The 19,974-nt window shown below is 34.7% G+C and overlaps 1 protein-coding gene across 1 annotated transcript in view; it reads left to right on the top strand.

Annotated features, from left to right (window-relative positions):
- Nucleotides 1-19,974, top strand: part of LOC127854474 (uncharacterized) — a 97,281-nt gene that overhangs the window by 38,572 nt on the left and 38,735 nt on the right. The window contains exons 8-15 of the mRNA XM_052389526.1: nt 463-587; nt 3,508-3,636; nt 4,579-4,670; nt 7,464-7,527; nt 11,530-11,811; nt 14,536-14,689; nt 15,182-15,422; nt 19,150-19,738. Of these exons, the coding sequence (XP_052245486.1) occupies nt 463-587; nt 3,508-3,636; nt 4,579-4,670; nt 7,464-7,527; nt 11,530-11,811; nt 14,536-14,689; nt 15,182-15,422; nt 19,150-19,738 (1,676 nt within the window). The remainder of the gene's footprint in view (nt 1-462; nt 588-3,507; nt 3,637-4,578; nt 4,671-7,463; nt 7,528-11,529; nt 11,812-14,535; nt 14,690-15,181; nt 15,423-19,149; nt 19,739-19,974) is intronic.

Below are 19,974 nucleotides of genomic sequence, written 5' to 3'. Positions count from 1 at the left end.
CTACTAACATGAGCTGTGCGTATTATCAGCCGGTTAAGGTCGGATGATTTTTTACAGAGTTATGGCCCTTTGAAATTTTCTATAAACTGTACATATAGTGCAATTATTATCCCCCCAACTACTAGACGTTTCCTTTTATCTGAATATATTATGCAATTTGTGACAAAAAAACTTCGGGGAGCATCACCCGTCTCCGACGGTTTCTTGTTTGAAATTGTATTGGGATGTTTTATTTTCAAAGTGTGATTATAATTTATTGTGTTATTGAATTTTAAATGGGTCTGTTTAACGGACCCGTAGACACGCAAGGAAATGCCTGTCTTACCCTTCTACATTTAAGTATACATGTTTTAAGTGTTTTCCAACAAATAAAAATTAACATTATTCAATATAATTTTATCAAACATGTATTAGGTTTCTAAAATTATTCACATCTATAAATGTACTCCTTTATTTGCACAGGCTCATTGCAGAAAGTTACAAGTGTAGTACATATGATGAATCTGGAAGTGGAAGTTGTAAACACAACAACAATAACAACAACAGAGGATGGGGAGATGACCATAAATGCACAGAAAAATACTACTGTATGTACCGGTATATTCTTAAGTTACTTGCAGGAGTGAATGCCAGGCTTGATTGACGTCTGTATAAAATCACATATCTCTTGTCAATAGTTTTAATTTGATGATACATCAATATTGTTTGCATGTTTTTTTATATAAGAGATTCTCAAATTGTTCTGGCTAAAGGCAAAGGATGGCCACCACTTCTATTAATATTACGGATGCAAGAGGTTAACTGGTAACCTACCGAAACGACCAGTTAACCAGTTACATTTTCAGGCAAAGGTTAAGCTGTATATTTTTATAATGATTTTCTCATGAAATAGATCGTGCAATTTTACCTTTTGCATGCGACATACTGCCAATTTGCGCTGGCGACTAGATAGAACAACATGGCGCACGATTGACGGAATAAATAACTTTTCAACAATCAAAGTAATAAAGCAATAAATCAATACCTTTGTTGTGACGAATAGGGGATACTTTTTGATAAATAGAACTATTGTGTTTTTTTTTATGGAAAATTTTACTAGCAAATTGCGGGGAGGGGTGGGCTTTTAGCTTGGATGTAATTGACATATTTTTCTAACTCGCTATAAAACTCATTTGAGACATTGGACCGCTTATTTTGAGGTTTTGTTTACCAATATCCAACAATGATTGCTCGTGGAAATAAAGCGTTTATAAGAAAACAGTTATAAAGAATTGCATTCATAGTTAAAAACTTGTCAAGTTACGTTTGCATTGGTTTTATCAGAAATTAATGTAATTAGTAGTAATTTACATCACCAACGATGCCACCACTACCCTCTGAAGCAGGTTGTATTTAAGAAAGCAATTTATCAAACTGATTTAATTAATAAGCATCAATTAAAAAGGTATTTTAAATATAAAATCATTAAATTTAGTATTTGCGCAATTGCATTAGAGTTTCTCGGATGGTACGTTAACAAACATGCGCATGAATTATAAACCCGATAGCGACCTGTTGACATAGTGTGAAAATCATGAACGTTTTTGTCCATGGACATGATTCTTGTCATCGGAGCGAGTGTTTTCAAAAAGGAGTTGTCTAAAATGTTACCTAGGCTCACAAGCGCATCAGCTACAAAATAGTGGGCAAACAAATGAACACTGTTGTTTTGTGCATTTTATGCATATACATTATGCTTGCTGATTTGTTTGACTTTTGAGATAGTATCAAAAATAAAACGACACATGAAAATTTGCATCGGGTAGTAGTTATAACTTTTTTATTTATATGCATTTACGCAGGAAAAATAAATACAAAATAAAGCATACATTTACAAAATTATTTAAATTAATATTGATACATTTTTATTTAAAAACTGATATGTTATCAAGGCTAGCGATCTCAAATTACTCTCCAGTGTCCAATTTCAACTCATACAAGCAGTTTGTTGAAGTTTTGTTGCTCAATATAGGGATTTATGTAATTTTGTTATTTCATTTACCTTTTATTTACACATTTTAAATTCAATTGATTGTGTTATCAACAACAATTTGTTGAAAAACGAAATGACCAAAGTCTATATAACGGCGGCCATATTTGTTGAGAGTGCCCTAAAACGACGCATCTGATTGCTTACCTAATTTCAATGTAAATATCACTCCTGTAGAGACTGAATGCATACAATATTCACTCATGATTTGTATCACTGTAAAAGCAATATGGAACTGAAATTAATTAAATTAGTTAAGGTTTTTAATTTTGGGATGCCATACTTTATGGCAGTGTTTTTAATAGGGGCCCCTGTCAGAAACCCCTTGTCATAAGCTGTGTTTATGGAAGTAGGTGAATATAACCTGTACTTCTTTTGTGAAACCTACAAATATAATTGAGTAAATGAAAATAAGTAATAAACATAATATGCAATTTACAACATAAACACTTGCTACATGTAGTTAAAATTACAGCATAACCAAAAACATATCCGGACCTCAAATCAAAGTTAATGCGTACACCTCTTTCATAGTGAAAATTAATCTATTTATACGATGTTTTGTCAAATGGCAGTCACGTGACTTATGAATGAAATTGTTAACTTTTGCAGACGAAACCGATGCATTATCCACGGTATTATTTACAAAGACAATTGTGTGTAAAGTGTTCAAAAGTTTTGCATTAAGTAAAATTCATGAAAATCCATCAATTGCAAAACAATCAACCATATATTACCTTTTAATCCGCTATTTTCCAAATAACAAACAACAACTATAGTAAATTGTGCGTAGTGTACCATGTGCTATTGTATGACGTCAACGGATGTCGCTTATGTATCAAACAGAGGCAAAACAAAAATGGCGTCGAATTAGGGCAGCGTCGATTCGGGTCACTCAAAGATAGTTTCTTTTCTATTAAGTATTTGTACAACCAGTTTGTCATGTTTAAAGTATAATTAAACATTTTTACTTTTAAGGTTTTTCTGTTGACTGGTTAATAACTGGTTAAAGCAAAAGGTTAAACGGTTCATATTTTTTGTAACCTCTTTCATCCATAATAAATATGTAAAACTGCATCTCATTTCACAGAAAAGTTCCATCAGTGGTGGCAAAGTTGCAAAACATCATGGGTTGTTATAAGAAACGTTCATTAGGTGGTTCTATTTTTTTTTTAATGTTTTGACCCAGTTGACAAATAGCTGTCAAGATATAAATCCATCAGTTAGCTCAAACAATTGGAGAAATTATAATGGGGAAACCCAAATTGGCCTTAATGGTCCGCAAAAGCTAATCAGGGACGACACTCTCCGCTTAAAAAAAAAGTAATTTAAGGGAAGTCTCTTTTTTATGAAATCCAATTAAGGCTGAAAGTGTTCTGTGAAACGATAATTCAGACATTGTTGGATTGATTAAGAAATTATCTGGCACTACTATGAGAGATGATGTGCATGGCAAGTAAATTTTGTTCTCTGAGCAGCAATTGCGCAGTATGGTAGTGGAGAGATTGTCAGAGATTGCGCCTGACAATGCAGACATGGTGAAGGGGCTTTCTCATTCCTTGAACACTGCCATTAGCAAGAAGGATGATGTTACGAAAGAGACGCAGGTTGGTAACTTTTCACTCGTATTAGCATGGGAGTATAAAGAGTTTGTATCATGTCATTAAATCATGAATTGGTTTGTGTCAATATTAATGCGAAAAAACAGTCCAGTGACATGGGAACATGCTAATTGACAAGGATAATTTGATGTCAAAATTAATAAGAACATTTAGGCCAGACTTTAAATAATTAAAAAAAAAATACCACTATTGATTATTTAAAAACTGATAATACAAATCTTAAGTGTATATTAATCCTCAAATGCCCAAGCATCAAGTAATTGAAAAAATAAACCTTGGAAAATTGTGGTAAGCTCCTCCCACTCTCAAAAAATGAGCCACACTCTGGACAAACGGGGTTTGATGCATATGCGTTAAGCATCACAGTGGATAGAGTGAATAGGAAACAAGTAGATATTTTTCCAATATGGGAGCTAAAAATTCCTAATTGAAGGTGTGTTTTTTTAATTGGAAATTAAAAAAAAAAATTAGATCATAGTATTTTGTTCAACTTGCATCCATATAAGTTCAACCTAAAAAAATATACTAAAAAACGTTTACTCTCAATTTTGCAGGATTTTGTAGCAAAACAACTACATCAATCTCCCATTTTTAGTCAAAACTGCGCAAATTTTCCCAATCCAAAATGACCCGGCCCCATTCCCAAAATGGTGAAAATACACTGCATCATCCCAGATTAACCTGTGAAGTTCACACAGACTAATCAGGAATGACACATTTTGCTTGAAGTATTTGCTTAAAGAAAGTCTGTCCTTAGCGAAACAATTTAAGGCAGTAGTGTAGTCCCTGATTAGGCTGTGTGAACTGCACAGGCTTATCTGGGACGACGTTTAATGATATGGATTACAGCCCGCTGTATCAGAGCAAGGCTCAAATGGACTAAGTATTGAAGGACTTACTTCAAAATATTTTGTTTAATGTTCTTAGAAAAAAGCAATGGACATGTATGTTTCTTTGGTAAACTCCTACGAAGACACGGCATCAGATGTTCCTCAACAGGCAATCAAAGACATTGCGAAGTAAGTAAACTATCATGTTCTTTCTCATTTTTTAAGAACTCGTACATCAAACAAACACACTGAGCAGTAAGTCACTTATCAGGTCTTTTATGTTTAAGAACTCGCATATTGAACAACGGCATTGCACATTAAGTCAATAGTCAAGTTATTTATGGTTTGGAATCAAACAAAGCTATTGCGTTCTAAGTCATTAAATCATTGTGTATGCTAATTGAGTAGATATATTTTGCACAAAGACATTACATCATTTGGTTCGTTTGTTCATGTTTTAGCAGTCAGAAATGGCCCTAAGACAAAAAGTGTAAGTCATGCATTTTGTTTGCTGTTGATGCATGCAAAGAAATTCGCACATGAAATCATGAATATATATTAATATTTGATTGTATTTATAGTATTTAATTTAAACGAAATTATTCAATCGCGCCTTAAATTAAAAATATGTGGACCATAGTTGCTGTTATGTTCTCAGTCTATAGACTTTATTTTCCAGCTTATCTTTACAGAATTTGTTATATATATTAGCTTAAGCTTATATATTATCCAAAGCTTATATATTAGCTAAAAGTGGGTTACATGATTGTACAAACTGGAGTAATCACACTAAGCTTGTGAAGAAAAATACCTGTATGGACATAATTTAGTACAAAGAATTAATTTTCTTACCAAATATGTGTTTGTCACAGATTAAAGGTGGAGTCAGATATAAGCAAAGTGGCAATTGATCCTGAGAGTACACTGGAGTTACTGGCTTTTTGAAAAAATAGTAAAAATTCTGATATGGAGGATATATACTTTATTAAACGTCCAATCATATTTCTCTCAATATTTTTCTTTGAACATACAATTAAAAAAGTAAGTGGTATTTTAACAAGATTTGACCAAAATCACATTTTTGCAGAATTTCAAATAATATGCAAACATGACTGACATGAATTCATGATATAAACTTTGTTTTTCATTTTACAATTTTTACCAATCTTACACACATTGTCGGTGTCTTAACGTCACAGCAACCAGACTATATCTGGTGCATTATATGGCCAAAACCTGGAAATCTCAACATTACTGCAAATGGTCCATATGTGTTAGAGACGATGAGTGTGTCTTAACATAGCAACTTGTTCATAAGCTGAAGATCATTGCAACTGGTCGCTTGTCGGAGGGGGTGGGGGGCTTAAAACCACATCATCTGGTTTAAAGTTTGAATGGAGCTTATCAATCACTGAAAGTGGTTAGTTGTTGGAGCAAGGGAGTTAAAGCGATTGCAACTGTCCCATATGTGGCATGAGGCTTAATATAATTGTAACTGGTCCATATTTGATGGTTTATCATTCTGTAACTGTCCATATGATATGTGGATAAGAGGATGATGCACGTCAAATGGCATGGTACACCATCTGTTATTAACGGAGTTATGGTCCTTTGAATATTGAACAAATTCGCACTTTTGTTTCCGGAGCAATATCTTGGAAGTGCTTTGGCGGATTTCATTGCAACTTTGTATGAGTATATATGTGGATAAGAGGATGATGCACGCCAAATGGCAGTGTACACCATCTGGTAATAAAGGAGTTACGGCACCTTGTATCTTGAACAAATGCGTTTTAAGATAAGCTTACAGCTTTATCTCCATTAACACATGAGCCAGAGCAATGAAACTTGCCAAAGTTGTTCAAAAGTTGTGCCAAAGGGTTTATCATCTCTGCAACATGTCCATAGTTGAAAGTTTATCATCTCTGCAATTGGTCCATAGTTGAGGGTTTATAATCTCTGCAACTGGTCTATAGTTGAGGGTTTATCATCTCTGAAACTGGTCCATAGATACGAGTTTATCATCTCTGCAACTGGTTCGTAGTTGATGGTTTATAATCTCTGTAATTGGTCCATATTTGAGTGTTTATCATCTCTGCAACTGGTCCATAGTTGCGGGTTTATAATTGCTGCAACTGGTCCATAGTTGAAGGTTTATCATCTATGCAACTGGTCCATAGTTGCGGCTTTATGATCTCTGCAATTGGTTCATAGTTGAGTGTTTATCATCTCTGCAACCGGTCTAAAGTTGCGGGTTTATCATCGCTGCAACTGGTCCATAGTTGAGGGTTTATTATCTCTGTAATTGGTCCGTAGTTGAGGGTTTATCATCTCTGCAACTGGTCTATAGTTGTTGGTTTATCATTTATGCAACTGGTCCATAGTTGCAGGTTTATCATCTCTGCAACTAGTCCAAAGTTGTGGGTTAATCAACTCTGCAACTGGCCCATGGTTGAGCATTTATCATCTCTGCAACTGGTCCATTGTTGAGTGCTTAATACCATAGCGAGTGGTCTAAATGTTTGAAGTTTAACATTATTGCAACTGATCTTATGGTGAAGGCTTAACTCCTAAAGAAGTGGTCCCCATAGCTGAACACCACATAAGCTGGTCAATAAGTAGGGACATCAATTTAACTTTTCCATATGTTAAAGCGGAGGTCTTCATCTGTTTCTTATGTGAGTGCTAAACATCTATGGAACTGGACCATTGGTTAATGCTAAAAACCACTGCAACTGGCCCATTTGGAAATGCTTTACATCACTGCAACTAGTCCATAACTGAAGGCTTATAGAGGCATTGGGTTCATATGGGAAGTGCTTAACATCACTGCAACTTGTCCATAGAAACCATAACAACAAATTGTCTATAGATGAGGACATCACTTCACTGCTTCTGGTGATTTGCTGAAGACATGCTTTCACATAACTTGTTATTGCCTTGCCTATATAAAACATTTTATTCATATTACTTTGTTTCTAGAGTGCTGGTCACAGGGACAGTTATGATGATGGATTTCACTGAAAACGAAAAAAACAAAAGTCTGGTAGGTATAAATAAAAAAATACGAATGAAGAATATTTATTAAAGCACTTTATTTGTGGACAATAGTGAATTAGAATATCTCCAGGGCTGTTTGTTTTTACCACCATAAAGTTATCTTGGTTTAATACTCTCCAGAATAGACCACTGAGCTACGTAAGAATTGCGAACATTTACGTTATGTTATATTTAAAATGTTTTAAAAAAAGTAATGTTATCCCAACAAAACTAAATGATTCAGTTTCATAGAACTGTTTTTTAGCAGCACATGTTGCCACCTGTTCAGAAAACTCATGTTAATATTGATCAACCAAACGGCGATTGATAAATTGGGAATGTGACAAGGTGAATGTTGGGCTAAAAAAGGTAAATAAATTTTAACCTCTCAGAAGCAAAGTGAACATGGTTATGTGCAAACAGCATAAAACCAGAACAGTCTGTGAGTAATTAGCAGTCTGTTCGGGCTTTATGCTCTTTGCTGCTCATCAGTATCTAAGGCCTGAGTTTTATTATTTTCTGTTCAACGGGATTTTTTTTAAGTTTGAGTAGGACGTGGAAAGAAAAGGTTTCGTAGGAAAACAATAAAAATAAAATATAATAAAAAAAAAATATTTTATTTTTGAAAGCTACTAAAACAGTTAAAAAAAAACTACCTGTAAATTTGCCAGACAGTCCCCAGCCAGTATAAAGTGGTTAAAATCTTCTTTACAATTTCTTTGACTGAAGCCAAGCCCAAAATACTTCAAACATAAAATGAAAAATTGATTCACAAGACCTATTTTCGATATACGTACATAATCTAACAAACTGAACACAGTCATTGGGACGAAACAAGGTGAAGTTATGAACGATACCAAGTGTGGCATGCAAAGACATTGGCGCACATAATGTAAAAATAGACTTACCCCATATTTACAAAAATATGTATGGGCGTTTCCAGCCCACATGTGTATTCGGTCTGTGAACCGCCGCCGTGCGCTCTTACCACATCGATTATCTGATCTTCGCATTTTATCAAACGCAACTTTAATAATGCCATCCTACAATGAAGACACTTTTTATTTTATATCCTTCCACATGCATATTAAAATTGCTAAAATCTATAGATTCATATATACACCATTTATTTTTTATTATTATTTATTGAATTAGATATATTTTTTTAATTAAATATCATATTGGGAAAACATGAACAACTATTATTAAACACACTTTGGTGTTCTAGTTGTGTTAATGATGTAATAAATGTTAAAATTATATATTTAATGTGTTTACCTTCCAATACATTACACTTAACAACCTCAGTCCAATGCTATTTCAGTAAACTGTACAGCTTGACAAACATTTTAAAGCAGAATATGCATATGAATCTGAGTATGCACAAATCCACTAACATATAAATCAAATCATGTGTGTCTATTTCGATTTTTGAACGATACTCATCTTAAATGCTTAAACTTTGTGAGCAGACTGAACTCCAGTTTTCCAACACTCGTTTCCGTGACGCACATTCACTGTGAAGATTTCTATTAAATATTTGTTGTTTTTTATCTCAAACGTAGTATTTTTGTTAATTGACACGCATTTACTTATTCCCTAACAACCATATGATATCCGCTGTTAATTTGAATGTTATTTATAATTTTCGCCGTTCATTGCAATTTCTCGTCTGCTTGCCCTTCATCTTAGACGGGTGTAAAAAAACAGGCATGCTCAATCGGGATACATCGACTATCGTCGGTATCCTCCTCAATATAGACAGAGATTAGTGGATACTGGAGAGCATAATCAGCAAGGTAAAATTGAATATATTGATAATTCGGCTACATTCGTGAACCAAAACGTAAGTCAGTTGTCGTTCGGCGACGACTCGACAAGCTCTTTCGGCCCTCGTTCTAAGACATTATCGCTGAATGACATTGTAATCGTATTGGGTATATTGGGAAAATTTTGTCTTTTGGGGGGAAATTTCGGTCAGAATTTTGGGGAAAAGCGTCTTTTTCAATTGGGAAGGAGCCGAATATTGTCGGTAATTTTTGGAAAAAATCACTGCATTGGAATTAATCTAGTTAATTGACTTTTTTAACGCGCCAATTTTTTTTGCTGATGTGTAGACTGGTTGTTTGTTTCACTCATATTTTGACGTTTTTAGGGGTTGACTGTCATGATTTGCTTTGTTAAATCAGCAAAGGGTAAATACACTATCAAATAAATTTTTGGAAGACCACTTTTTGTTGAATGCAAAGGAAAAAATAAAAATATAAAAATTCTGCATTATTTTTACTTCACTTTTCGGAAAATTTAATGCGGTGCTCTCGTTAAACAGAAGATCAAACAATTCTGACCTAAGGGTTGGAAATGAAGCATTTAAAACTTGAATCTTGTAAGAAAGGTCTTTTATTAAACATAACTTTCTTAAGGACTACAAATGCGTAAAATACGTATCTAAGCGTTTATAATGCCCAAAGAGTTGATATAACTGGGACAGTTGGTATTCAGAAAAAAATTGGTGTCGTTGAATGTTTACCGTTGTATAATCCAAAAGAAAATCTCTAGGTTTTTAGAGAATGTTTTACTCAAACAAAATCCATATTATTGAAAGCTTATTTGACTTCAAAACTTTTGCGTTTTTTTGCATTTGGATAATACATACTTGATAAATAACAGATTTATCAGTGTTTTGGGGGATACTAAAAATTAATATGTTCAACAAAATCATCTGGAATATCATAAAAACTAAACATATAGACACCACTTTGGTGCAAGCACGGCAAGGTTGTACATCCACGTGCTCAGGTGACTTAATGGGCGGAGTGATCGCCATAAGGGGAGATTATTCAAATGGGGACTTACCCCATACTTAATTATATTGACATATGATATACCAGTTTTGCATATGATATACATTTGTTCGACGTCAAAATACAATGATTTGTACACTAACAATTGACATGAATAATGTCAAATGTGTGTAATTATATTTAAAATCTGTAATGGATTGCCAAATATTATTGTTAACGTGGCTTCATCAACTTCTAGCTACAAATAAACACTTCTCGTGAATTGTGTGTAAATCAATGGTTCTTATTCAAAGTGTGCAAAAATGATACTTTTTATGTACAAATTCATGTCTTCCTCTGGATAACCTGGTCCTGAATATTTAATGAGAGAATAACAACACAGCTCAGAGAACGTTGAGACCTTTACTTTTGGTTCACAATTATATTGCCATTTTACAAAATATGGCAAACTATATCTCTGATTCATAAACGAATAGTAAGTGCTGTATCTACAGCGCTTTTAAAGTTAGGTTAGTATTATTTTTCATTCACCTAAACATGGACAGGGTGTATTCAGGAGCTTAAGAACTGTTAATTTTCTATGTTTTGCAAGTCGGGTTATTGTTTGTTGTACATACCGTATGTGATTTGTTGTACAATGAAGGCGTGAAAATCTAGACAAAACAATAGTTTGTTACGAAAATCAGATGAAAGGAATGGGTCGCTGTTTATTAGATCTGCAATGTATAATAGTTTGTATAGTTTTAATCATTGTGTGATTTCAATGTCAGCACAAAAGTTGGTGTTTTGCTAATTATTTGTTTGACTGATTTTTCAAACAAACCAAAAACAAGCCATACCCCAGTCTATTCCGAAATGGAAATAATATAGTTTGTCCACGTTTAACCATTTTAAGAATATGGGAAACATTTAGGAAAGGTAGTGTAACACAGTTAATAAGATTGGTTTTACTTGATACGTGCATAGCATTGCTATTATAAGAGATGTAACAATATGTTAAGCAACATAAGAATTTTACATTAACATTATATCAATATTCATGTTTTTGTTAATCTATGTTAATCAAAGTTTATTACATAATGGCTGCTTGTTCTTTTCAAAATGAACGATCTGTTACACGTGTTTTAAACAAACAGTATATTTATTGCAAAACCGTGCTCAACAATCGGCTAATTGCCCTTATTTATTAAACTTCTTCCCGCCAGGTGAAGGAATCATCAGCTGCGCTCATCAACTTAATGGACAATATTATGGGAACATTGCAAAACAAACATGTGACAAACTCACCAGGTTTGGACATTGTGACGCCTGAAGCAACAATCCAGGTTTCAAAGGTATCTCCCGACAGGATAGCTGGAAACATGTTCGGGCCATCTGCTGAATCTAGCGAAAAATATACAGACACGACAGAAGTGACTAAGTCTGGCTTAAGCTTGCCGAAGAACGTAGATCTCACTGAAGTCAGTAATGGCTCTGTTGCCATGCAGGTACGATAGGCAAGGGTTCATATATATGTATTTATTATGCACCCCCTCTCCCTTCAAAGAATAGGGGGTATATTGTTTTGATGGATGTCGGTCGGTCTGTCTGTCTGTCTGTCTGTCTTTCGGTAGACCAGAACGGTTCCGATCAATAACTCGTCAATGAATTGACCGATTGGCTTGATGCTTGACATGTCAATTTGCCTTGGACAGAAGATGATCCCTATCGAAATTGGGGTCACTGGTTCAAATGTCAAGGTCACTGTCACAATAAGTGTGCAAAATCGTTTTCGATCAAAAACTCGTAACAAATTTACTGCTTGGCTTGATACTTCCCATGTGCATTGGACTTGGGCAGTAGAAGACCCCTATTAAAATTGTGGTCACTAGGTCAAAGGCCATGGTCACTGTCACAATAAGCGGGAAAATCATTTCTGATCAATTACTTCTCACGGAACCGACCATTTGGCTTGATACTTCCCATATGCATTGGGTTACTAGGTCAAAAGTCAAGGTCACTGTCAAAATAAGTGTGATTTTTTTTCTGATCAATAACTCGTCAACGAATTGACTGATTGGCTTGATACTTCACATGTTCATTGGCCTTGGACCCCTATTTAAATTAAGGTCACTTGTTCAAAGCGCTGTTATGTTTTTTTGTTGTACTTCAAATAAAAATAGATAATTTATTATGTAATTGAACTTGCAATTTGTAATCGTAGGAAGTTGTCAGCATTACAATTTTGAGGCATGTGAGCTGTTAAGCCTTTAATGACGTAAAGCATAATTGAAAGTTGTAAAAAGTAGCAAGTTTTTAAGCAGTGTAAATTGTTTTTCCGTTTTCGGTGGCGGGGGTAGCATATGTCTTGGAACTCTTGTTTATTTATATACACACGTATGATAAGCATTGGATATTTTTTCAAAAACACTGGATCCTTCATGAAAGAAAATCAATAAGAAATAAATACAATATAAAATCGTGTTTAAACAATTAAATAAGTTTTTACACTGTTTGGACAATTTATTTCTTATATATTATCTATTGATGGGGTAAAACTGAAATCACCATTGGCGTCTCTCTGTTCGTCTTTCTGTCGTTGCCATACCCAGGGAAGTCAAAGATTGTGACTTTGGCATAAAACTTTCAATTTTACCATTGCTTCTAATCAGAATGTTTTTTTATATTATTAATTAACCAATGCCCATTCAGAAGCAAAGTGAACATGGCTATGTGCAAACAGAATAACGAGTAGTCTGTTCAGCTTTTATGCTGTTTGCTGCTCATCAGTATCTAAGGGTTGGAAATAAGGCCGTTAAAACTGGAATCTAGTAAGAAAGGCATTTCATTAATAAAATTGAATTTCTAAGTGAATGTGTGAAAATACATATCTGTGTGGTAAAAGGTTAAAGTCTGGGTTTGTGATAAAAACTCTTGGGCCTATGATCATTAGATTTGGTAGGCTGGTTACATACTCTTTGGCCTATAATCTTTATTTAGAATGCTGGTAACGTACTCTTGTGCCTATGATCATTTGATTTGGTATGCTGGTTACATTCTCTTGGGGCTATGATCATCTGATTTTGTATGTTGGTAACGTACTCTTGGGGCTATGCTCTTTTGATTTGGTATGCTGTTTACATACTCTTGGGGCTATGATATATTGATTTGAAATGACGGTTTCATACTCTTGGGCCTATGATATTTTGATTTGGAATGCTGGTTACATATACTTGGGCCTATGATCATTTGATTTGGAATGCTGGTTATATACTCTTGGGGCTATGATCTTCTGATTTGGTATGATGGTAACATACTCTTGGGACTATGATATTTTGATTTGAAATGCTGGTCACGTAATTTTGGGGCTTTGATCTTTTGATTTGGAATGCTGGTTTCATACCTTGGGGCCATGATATTTTGATTTGGAATGCTGGTTACATACTCTTGGGCCTATGATATTTTGATTTGGTATGCTGGTTACATACTCTTGGGGCTATGATCTTATGATTTGGAATTCTGGTTACGTACTCTTGGTGCTATGTTTTGATTTGGTATGCTGGTTATTTACTCTTGGGCCTATGATCTTTTGGTTTGGTATGCTGGTTACGTACTCTTGAGCCTATGATCTTTTGATTTGGTATGCTGGTAACGTACAACGTTAATTGTTTTACTGGTACAGTGAGTTGTAACATGATGTTGTGACTTGAGTATATAATAACATGTTTCAAAAGCTCTACATTATTTCTAATTGCTTAAAATGATTTTAAAAAATGATAAGAGGATTCCTGGTAGTAAGTCACAAACAATTCTTGTTAAAATGACAAAAACTCAAAGACCAAACAAACATATGTTATCCATGCAAATTATCAGTATTTTATTACTTACAATATTTATTATTATCCTCTAAAATGTTCAAGAGCTGATATATTGATGAATAGACTAAAATTGGGATAGGGGGCAACTTAATTTTAAAACATATTTTTGTCTTATAATATATGATTTGCTTTGTAAACTGTGTATCCTAACTAAGATTATAATATGATGTATTTTTAACTAAGTTAGTCTCATCCGTGTGTATCAAATCGGATTTACATGCCACTAAGCAACATATTTATAGACACTTAAGTTACATGTGCTGTCTAGATATCGCAAGGTGATTAGCCAAACAAAATGTAGTCATATATACTTTGATACTGACCTAAAAATCAACAAGTATGATTTCATTGCAGTATATGCACATGAAGAAAAATCCTTATAACTGGGGAAAAAACACGGAGTGGGTTTTAACACCTGTCCAGTCTTTAAGTTTAAAAGATGAACAAAATAAACCAATACCAATGTCCAACCTCACGGAACCAGTCCGGATAACAACACCAATTGCAAGTGAGTGTTTTTTTTCTTAGCATGTAGACATGTCATTATACATCATGATGGCTCAGGGAGATAACACAAGTCATTTAAACATGCGATTTATTCTTGTAACTTTGCGATGGCACCAAGAATAAACATTAATTTCACACAAACACATTGCTCAAAAACTAAGAATGTAAGCTGTTTATTCAAGAAGGAAAAATATATGTCTAACCAACTTACTAGTTTTCTATATATAAATAAGAATACTTTTAAACTGCTGCATTAACTTTTTCCCACTCCGATGAAAACTGAAAATGGCATTATAAGTAGCTCAGAGCAGTCTGTTAAGGTTTTATGATCCTTGTTCCTTATCAGAATCAAAGCATGTAAATAAAGGATTTTAAATATGAATCTAGTGAGAAAGGCCTTAAATTTAAATTGAATTTCTAACAAATTATTTCAAATGTGTGAATGTGAGTAATTGAGTGGTAAAGGGTAAAGAATGTTATTTTATTATACCAGGTAAAGGCCTGCCAAAGTCAATCGCTATACCAATACGGTTCAGCATACTGAAGAGGAATACTACGTGGACGTTATTTCCTAAGATGTCGCATTCCTGCTATGGCACATTCAATCTATATCTGGAAAAGAACTCGCTTGTGTCTTTTATTTTCACTCTTCCTGGAAAAGTGAAATCCATAAATATTGGCATTGGTAAAAATAGGCTTGTGGATAAGAGTCATATGCATGACAAATCCTTCAAGTAAGTTTTGCTAAAAAAAAAGTTTACACGTTGGCAGTACATGCTTTCATGTACTTTTCAAGCATTATATGTCAGTATATACTACAGAAATGTTGTACTCAAGTGTATCAATAATTGTGTAGATGTAGGCTACACATTCGTATAGCCCTTCAAACAAAGTCTGACTGGTCGTATAATGGAGTCACTCTGTCGGTTCTCTGGTCTCTCTCCATACAGTGATGTAACTTTGTGGAGCTAAGTACTTCTATATTTCTGAAGTGATTATATCGAAACTTAAAATATGTTATCACAATGAGTATAAGCTGTGCCGAATTATTCATGCATTCCTAAGTTATGTGCCCTTGAACTTAATCTTGGGCAACGCATAAAGTATAATGTAATAATTTTATGTTGCAAATGGCTTCGGCATTTCTGAGGCTTTTACATGGTAACCTAGCATATGTTTTCCATTATGAAATAATTATCCTCAGCCAAAGGCGGAGGGATATTGTTTTGGCGTTGTCCGTCCGTCCGGCACTTTTGTGTCCGGAGGCTTATCTTGGAAGTGCTTTGGCAGATTTTATTGAAACTTGGTACGAGTATATAAGTGGATAAGAGGATGATGCACGCCAAATGGCATTGTACACCATCTGTTAATAACGAAGTTATGGCCCTTTGTATCTTGAAAAAATGCTTTAGATCTGTGACAAAGCTCTAGTTTTGCGGGGGATATCAATTCAACGAATTTGCTTTGATTTATGTTCGCATAGGGTTTTCAACAGATACTGACAAACTTATGTTGTCAAGATGGAATGGTATTTCAGTTGTAAACATGGCTATCTTTTACAAATGACTCGAACATATGCAGCCACAAGCATCTTTGAATATTTTTGTAAAGGTATCTAAACCCTAATAACGTATAGGTTAATGTAACTGATCGACACAACTATTCACCATGTTAATAAATAATGTTTTATGAACAAGTTTCAGGTTCAAGGACAATGTCATATTCAAATATTATAACTTTATATCAGTATAAATTTTGTGCAAATTGCATAGCCAAAATTTCAGGGTCACTATAGAGTTCTAAAATAACTTGCCACATTAAGTCACCCTTATCAGGTGATGTTTTATCTACAAGAACCAGTGTCCGATATTCCAGATGAAGGTCAGGCAAGACGTTTAAAGGTCAAATACAAATAGTGTATGGGATATAACTTCTTTATGCATTGAGAATCGAGGTTAATTTAGGGGAGACATACAATGTGTTAGTTTGAAATCAAAAGTCTAGTTCGGTTTTATATCTGAAAAAGAAAAGATCAAATATGTCTAAGTTTAAACCTTGAATAATTATTTCAAGATTGTAATTTTGATTATCTTTGATCCTTCCTTTTCTTTCTAATGTCCTTTTTATAAAATTCTATATTATGGAAAAGAATAGTTTTCACGTGATAATGCTTCTGCAGTTGCATTATTCCTATATTCGGATACTGCACAAGTATGCGTACATAGAACAAGTGTATATGGCATAAAAATGTGTACCTATTACTGGTTTATATGGCTTAATTATGTGTTCTTAGAACTTTGAGTCGCTAAGGTTTGCGCATTAAAATTTGAGAAGGGAAGTGAAACATCATAAATTACTGAAGTACTGGTATATACGGCGATAAATACACAACATATAAATGTAATATTTGGGTGTTAAAATCTATGTATTTTAGCTCGATTACATTACAAGCTTAATGCTTGTTAAAATGCTCTCTAGCTGGTTTACTGGGGTGAACAAGGACATTGTTTTTTAGCCGGATTTTTTTCGAAAAAATCTCGGCTTATAGATTGATGTTGTCGGGCGGGCGGGGGGACGGGCGGGCGGGCGGGGTGGCGGCGTGCTCGAAAATGTTAAAGTTCTTATTTCATGGTATAACTTTGGTATGCTTGGACCTAGAGTCTTCAAACTTGACATGAAGGTTGGCCAGGATTAACAGATGACCACTGGTCATTTCAAGGTCATTCATTTGAAGGTCAAGGTCACTGTGACCTTCAATATAAAAAATGTTAAAGTTGTTTTAACTTTGGTATGCTTGGACCTAGAGTCTTGAAACTTGACATGAAGGTTGGCCATAACTAGTTAGTAACCACTGGTCATTTCAAGGTCATTCATTTGAAGGTCAAGGTCACTGTGACCTTGAATGTAAAAATGTTAAAGTTCTTATTTCATGGTATAACTTTGGTATGCTTGGACCTAGAGTCTTCAAACTTGACATGAAGGTTGGCCAGGATTAACAGATGACCACTGGTCATTTCAAGGTCATTCATTTGAAGGTCAAGGTCACTGTGACCTTCAATATAAAAAATGTTAAAGTTGTTATAACTTTGGTATGCTTGGACCTAGAGTCTTGAAACTTGACATGAAGGTTGGCCATAACTAGTTAGTAACCACTGGTCATTTCAAGGTCATTCATTTGAAGGTCAAGGTCACTGTGACCTTGAATGTAAAAATGTTAAAGTTCTTATTTCATGGTATAACTTTGGTATGCTTGGACCTAGAGTCTTCAATCTTGACATGAAGGTTGGCCAGGATTAACAGATGACCACTGGTCATTTCAAGGTCATTCATTTGAAGGTCAAGGTCACTGTGACCTTCAATATAAAAAATGTTAAAGTTGTTATAACTTTGGTATGCTTGGACCTAGAGTCTTGAAACTTGACATGAAGGTTGGCCATAACTAGTTAGTAACCACTGGTCATTTCAAGGTCATTCATTTGAAGGTCAAGGTCACTGTGACCTTGAATGTAAAAATGTTAAAGTTCTTATTTCATGGTATAACTTTGGTATGCTTGGACCTAGAGTCTTCAAACTTGACATGAAGGTTGGCCAGGATTAACAGATGATCACTGGTCATTTCAAGGTCATTCATTTGAAGGTCAAGGTCACTGTGACCTTCAATATAAAAATGTTAAAGTTGTTATAACTTTGGTATGCTTGGACCTAGAGTCTTGAAACTTGACATGCAGGTTGGCCAGAACTAGTAAGTAACCACTGGACATTTCAAGGTCATTCATTTGAAGGTCAAGGTCACTGTGACCTTGAATGTAAAAATGTTAAAGTTGTTATAACTTTGGTATGCTTGGACCTAGAGTCTTGAAACTTGACATGAAGGTTGGCCAGAACTAGTAAGTAACCACTGGACATTTCAAGGTCATTCATTTGAAGGTCAAGGTCACTGTGACCTTGAATGTAAAAATGTTAAAGTTCTTATTTCATGTTATAACTTTGGTATGCTTGTACATAGAGTCTTCAAACTTGAAATAAAGATTGGCCAGTACTAGAAGATGACCACTGGTCATTTCAATGTCATTCATTTGAAGGTCAAGGTCACTGTGACCTTAAATGTTAAAATGTTAAAATTGTTATAACTTTGGTATGTTATTGTTGTTCATGTATATGCATGCATTCAAAACATAACACAAGGTTTGCTCATGCCTTGAAAAGTACTTACATTTCATTTTGACCTTTGAACAATATTTCAGTAATTTAAGTATTGCATTGACAAAAACACGAAAGGTACTTTCCTGTCATTTAAATAAAAAATCCGGCTTCAATGCGGTCATCTCCGACCGCGGAACTCTTGTTTGGGTGAGATCTAAAGAACGATGCCACAGTGGGGATCAAACGCGTAACAAGGTGAGTATCCATATCCATTTCGCCACAGCAACCTTATTTATATTTTTAACATGTGTTGTCCAGGTACCCAGAAGACATTGTTATAATTGACAAGCTCTACGGTTGGCACTCTGATGAGGATGTTACGGCAGAATTCGAGAATACAACTTTGTTTAGGGATGTCTTTCAATTCAAGACCTTTACATTTTTCTGCACAAGCTATCTCGGTAGATGTTGCTCTTCCAATGCAAGTGAATGCTTGGAAATATACAGTTACTGTTATGGCAGAGGTCTTGTAAATGTCAGCTCCGAATGTTTAGCCAAGTTTCAGGAAATAATCATTGAATCAGAAGTGGAAATAACACAATCTGATCAAGACATGAATGATACACAATCTGATAAAAAAACCATCAAGCAGATTCTGCTGAGAATGTATGACTCTGATGTGATGCTCAACAAGACAGGCTCGTACCTGCATATTGGAGTGAGTCTTGACATAGCACTTGCAGAGGTGAGAGACATTTTAACAGAAGAAAATCCAGGATGTCTCGGTAATCATGAAAAGCCTCTGTGCCTGGCAGAAGTGGAAATGAACATATCAGTGTCTGTGAACAGCCTTGTGTGCTTATACTGGGACGAATATAACGAAGAGTGGACGCCTAAAAGAGTTCAGGTGAGATAGGGGAATACATAAATGAATACATATGGGCCGTGCTCTGAGAAAAGGGGGTTTAATGCATGTGCGTAAATCGCCATCCCAAATTAGCCTGTGCAGTCTGCTTTTATAATATTTCTGTTTAAAGACAGTCTCTTCTTGGCAAAAATCAAGTTAAGGCGGAAAGTGTGGTCTCTGATTAGCCTGTCGGACATCTGGGACGACACTTATCGCACATGCATTAAACCCCCTTT

Source organism: Dreissena polymorpha, chromosome 13 (assembly GCF_020536995.1).
Source record: "Dreissena polymorpha isolate Duluth1 chromosome 13, UMN_Dpol_1.0, whole genome shotgun sequence".
Classification (NCBI taxonomy): Eukaryota; Metazoa; Mollusca; class Bivalvia; order Myida; family Dreissenidae; genus Dreissena; species Dreissena polymorpha.
Note: the sequence above shows the minus strand (reverse complement) of the source record. Positions and strands in the feature narration are given on the sequence as shown.